General features: G+C 35.3%; 1 protein-coding gene across 1 annotated transcript; it reads right to left on the bottom strand.

Moving 5' to 3' along the window:
• Positions 1-3704: 3704 nt before the first annotated feature.
• LOC116631281 (60S ribosomal protein L7-like) lies at positions 3705-4519 on the bottom strand. The gene has a single exon (XM_032402466.1). It carries the CDS (start codon positions 4509-4511, stop codon positions 3765-3767), a length of 747 nt encoding a protein of 248 aa, XP_032258357.1. The 5' UTR covers positions 4512-4519; the 3' UTR covers positions 3705-3764.
• Positions 4520-5092: the final 573 nt, after the last annotated feature.

The following is a 5092-nucleotide window of genomic DNA, read 5'->3' as shown; positions in this document are numbered from 1 at the left end:
AGCCACCCAGGTGCCCCCCAAACAGATTTTCTAATATCTAGAATTTCAATAGCTCTTCCTCTCCCACTGAACTCTTCATAGTAATAACATTTCAAAAAATATGACCACAAAACTCCTTGATAAATGATTTTCCTTTTTTTGATGTTGTAACTTTCAACACAATAGATTAACCTTTTATTTTCCTTTGCACTTTTTTAAAAAAAATTATTTATTTAAAGTATTCTCTATGCCCAGCGTGGGGGTTGAACTCACCACTCAGAGCTCAAGAGTTGCATGATCTACAACTAAGCTAGTCAGGCGCCCCTCTCCTCTGCTTAATACAGAAACCAGTTTTGAGGGAATTTTATCTATTTCTTTTCTCACTGTTTTGGAAATACAACCTGGACAGTATCTTGGGTCCCATTTTTTACATCTGATTAGTAAAAGTTGATCCCAAATGCTGAATTGGTAAAAATTTATAGAATACTTGTCAATACTTTGTAGGCTTGGCCTTCAGATGGTATCTGCAATGAATCCTTGTTGACACTGTTGGTGATACAGAAACCAGGCATATTGGGTTTTGATGATTATTATGCAAAGACTCAGTGTGAAATGATGTGAATGATGGTGGCTATCTTTTAAAAGTTTTGGAATTTCTGCTCAGTTGTCAAGCAATCCACCTGGAGGAAAGCAAGCTGTGTGCTCAGTCTCAATGCAGAGTTTTAACGGACTCTTCATATGAAAAAAAAGGTGTTTGCTAAACACTATTTAGAATAAGAAATATCCTGTAATTTCTAAAAATGTGGGAAATACAAGAAATTGAAACAAACAAATTCAACTGAAAATATAGCAACAGAAGAACAATTTGCACATATAAAATTTCCCTACTAAGTCAGTACAAATATTGAAGTACAGAGGCCACATAGTCATGAGAGAAATGACTACATTTGGTATCATGATACTAGGAATGGAAACTAAACTGAAATGAACACTGAATATGATTTCAAGTTGCCTTTACTTACTCTCTTCTCAAGCTATTTACACTGTATTTCTATTGGTACAACATTACTGTAATATTATTTTAATAATATTTAAATTTATTTAAATAATTAGCTTGACCAAAATTTGAGAGATTTTTTGCTATTTGAGAAATACATTGCATATTAGCAAATGAATGAAAAAAATGTCTCATTTACAAATAAATTTCAGTGGAAAATTATTGGATTTTTTTTTTTTTAAGATTTTATTTATTTATTTGAGACAGAGAGAATGAGCGAGAGAGAGCACATGAGAGGGGGGAGGGTCAGAGGGAGAAGCAGGCTCCCCGCCGAGCAGGGAGCCCGATGCGGGACTCGATCCAGGGACTCCAGGATCATGACCTGAGCCGAAGGCAGTCGCTTAACCACTGAGCCACCCAGGCGCCCAAATTATTGGATATTTTAAGATTTCATTTTGAAATTTCAGCCATCCTAACATAATAGTCCATAGTCCGTTGATAATTTCCATATAATTCAATAGTAGTAGGTCAAGACATATATTGATATTATATGTATTTTCCCCTATAAGAGCATATATGACTAAATTTCTATTTCTCAAGTTCCCAATGAGATTATTAACATACAAATAAGAGAAAAAGTATTACTAGAATATACTTTATTATGATCTAAAATTTCCAATTACATGGGAAGGCTTGATTTATGCAAGAAATGATAATGGAATATTTATGCCATTTTATTTATTCCTTGATTATTATTAAATTTTATGAAATAAGAAATCAATTTCAATAATACAGAAGGGTATATATGTAATTAGGTTTAAAAGCATGTCCCAAATAAATGATAGATAAATATGTTCCGTATTAGTTTACTAGGGCTGTCATACAACATATCACAGATTGGGTGGCTTAAATGACAGGTATTTATGTTGTCACAGCTTTGGAGACTGGAAGTTTGAGTCCAGTATCAGGGGGGTTGGTTTCTTCTGAGGCCTCTCCCCATGGCTTGTAGATGGCAGTTTATTCCAGTGTCTTCCCACAGTCTTCCCTCTGAGTGTGGCTTGTGTCCCCACCTCCTCTTCTTATTGAGACACCTGTTATACTGGGTGAAGTCCCATCCTATTGACTTCATTTCAATTTAATTATCTGTTTCAAGACAATAGCTCCAAATACAGTGAAATCTTGAAGTATTGGGGGTTAGGACTTCAACATATGAATTATAAGAGGTCACAAGTCAGCCCATAACATATACATGTATACTTTCAAACTCTTTATCAAAAGAATACCATAACTAAAATTACAATAAAAATTAAAACTGGTAAATATGTGCACGATTTTTGGTGATATGTGCCATGTAAACTTTATTCAATTTCAATAATAACCAAATACTTAGAACTAAAACAATATATGTGATATATTTCTACATGCTTATAATAAATGGATAAAGTTTTAAAAGAATTACAAAGAACTGAGTTCTATCCTTGTCACCTGTTAGCTGTGTTACCTCAGGCATGTCATTTAGCTTCTTGCCCAATTTCAACTAAAGTAATTTAGTATCTAAAGCATGCTGGACATTTGTAAGGTTTTAATGAATCATACAAGTAAAGTGTTTATCATTATTGTCAATTCTAATTCCAATTTTGTATTATGATATAATAGAATATTTTACAAGAAATTACTCTAAATATTTAAAAATAGCAGTTTTTTAAATTTAAAATAGCAATTATTCTAAGATTTACTGAAATAATGATTTTTTAAAAAATTTCAAACAAAATGTTATTGACATGCCACATAAATTGGTATCAACTTGTACCCCTTGTGCCCACATCAATTTGTTCAAAGTAGTCTTTTGCTAGTTTAGTACTGCTAGTTGTTAGTTATATTCTCTTGATGGATGGGTCCCTTCATGAGCCTTTTGGGATTTCTGAAACATCACCTTCTTCTGCATTTTTAAATGTTTTCCAATGTTAGTTATTGCTCTTTCTAATATCTTCTTTTTTTTTTTTTTATGATGTTCAGTTAGCCGCTGTATAGTACATCATTAGTTTTTGATGTAGTGTTCAGTGATTCATTAGTTGCATATAACACCCAGTGCACATCACATGTGCCTTCCTTAATACCCGTCACCCTGCTACCACCTTCCCACACTCTCTTCCCCTCTGAAACCCTCAGTTTCTTTCCTGGGGTCCATAGTCTCTCATGGGTTGTCTCCTTCTCTGATTTCTCCCACTTCAGATTTCCCTCCCTTCGCCTATGGTCCTCTGTCCTAATGCTTATGTGCCACATATGAGTGAAACCATATGATAATTGTTTTTCTCTGCTTGACTTACTTCACTTAGCATAATCCCCTCCAGTTCCATCCATGTTGATGCAAATTGGGTATTCATCCTTTCTGATGGCTAAGTAATATTCCATTGTATATATGTACCACATCTTCTTTATCCATTTGTCTGTTGAAGGGCATCTCAGCTCCTTCCATAGTTTGACTATTGTGGACTTTGCTGCTATGAACATTGGGGTGCATGTGCCCCTTCTTTTCACTACATCTGTATCTTTGGGGTAAATAGCTAGTAGTGCAATTAATTGCTGGGTCATAGGGTAGCTCTATTTTTAACATCTTGAGAAACCTCCATACTGTTTTCCAGAGTGGCTGTACCAGTTTGCATTCTCACCAACAGTGTAAGGGGGTTCCCCTTTCTTCACATCCTTGCCAACATTATCTTTTTTTTTTTTTTTTGAGTGTAGCCATTTATTAACTGACCAGATTACAAAAATAATCATGGTAGATACCTTAGTTCATCCTTCTAATAAGCCTATTGATCTGGTCTTCCCTGTTACCAGCATCTCCACCTTCTACAAAATGGGTGGTCTTTTTCTTCATTCCCCCTCGTGGAGAAGATAATTTGAAGGGCCATAAAAAGTTGTTTGCTTCTTTGAAACGTTTTCCAACAGTATAGATCTCGTGAATCAGATCCTCCATGCAGATGATGCCATATTTACCAAGAGATCGGGCGATCAATGTGTTATCTGTCAGGGCAATTCGCTTCTTGTTGATTTTGCCATAACCACGCTTGTAGATCAATTCATTCACCGACTTCAGGTTTGGGTACCCCCATGCTATATAAGGTTCCACAATCCTTAGCATGTTAACTGAAGCCTTGTTGAGCTTAACAAAGGTGCCATTGAAGATCTGGCGAAGGGGAAGAAGCTGCAACACCTTTCGAACCTTTGGGCTCACACCATTGATACCTCTGATCCTAATGACAAATGCCAATTTGGGTTCCACAGGTACGTAGAAGTTGCCAGCTTTTCTTGCCATCCTTGCCATTCGAATCTCAGTTCTGTACATCTGCCTATATTCCTTGTGGTAATGCTTAGCTTTTTCATAGATAAGCTTCCTTCTTGCCTTTCGAAGCATCTTCTGAGCAAACTTCTTCCTCAGACGCTTGATCTTCAACTCTGCGAAATTCCTTCGCTTCTTCTTAAGGGTTTCTGGCACAGCAGGAACCTTCTTTTGCTTCTCTTCTGCACCCTCCATGGTTCCAGCCGGAAAAAGAGAACATTATCTTCTTTGAAATAAAAACCTAGGTGCTAGTTTGTTTTCTTTCCAATCAGAGACACCATGAAAATGTATAAAAGATTCAAGGGAAAAATTTTTTTTTGAAAAAGGGTTATTGAGTACAAGGTGCCTAATTCAAAGTTGTGAAAAATATCCTTGCCTGCCTTAAATCAAATAATATCTCATGAGATAAGTCCAACATATTCCCTACCAGAGAACATTAGTTTTATTGATTTTCCATGTTTTTACTTATTTAATTTTTTAAATTATACAGCATCTGTGTGGTACCTTTCCAAGACCCTAGCAAAACCTATAAATGTGTTTACATTATCATCTCTTCAGTAACATTTTCAAGGTATAATATTTTGTATTATTGTTTTAAGGAGCTTACCACCTCCACCACTAATTGTGAAAGCTTTAAGTCTCACGAAACAAAGATCTGCCACTATAATATATTTTATATACAGAAATATCAGAGAAAATGCACATTGTCATTTCTTTCAGTACTGTGACTGCAATAAATCCCTTTCATTTTTATCAGGCACTGACTGATTTGGATT

The sequence above is a fragment of the Phoca vitulina genome, unplaced genomic scaffold, assembly GCF_004348235.1.
Source record: "Phoca vitulina isolate PV1807 unplaced genomic scaffold, GSC_HSeal_1.0 scaffold5, whole genome shotgun sequence".
NCBI classification, from domain to species: Eukaryota; Metazoa; Chordata; class Mammalia; order Carnivora; family Phocidae; genus Phoca; species Phoca vitulina.
Note: the sequence above shows the minus strand (reverse complement) of the source record. Positions and strands in the feature narration are given on the sequence as shown.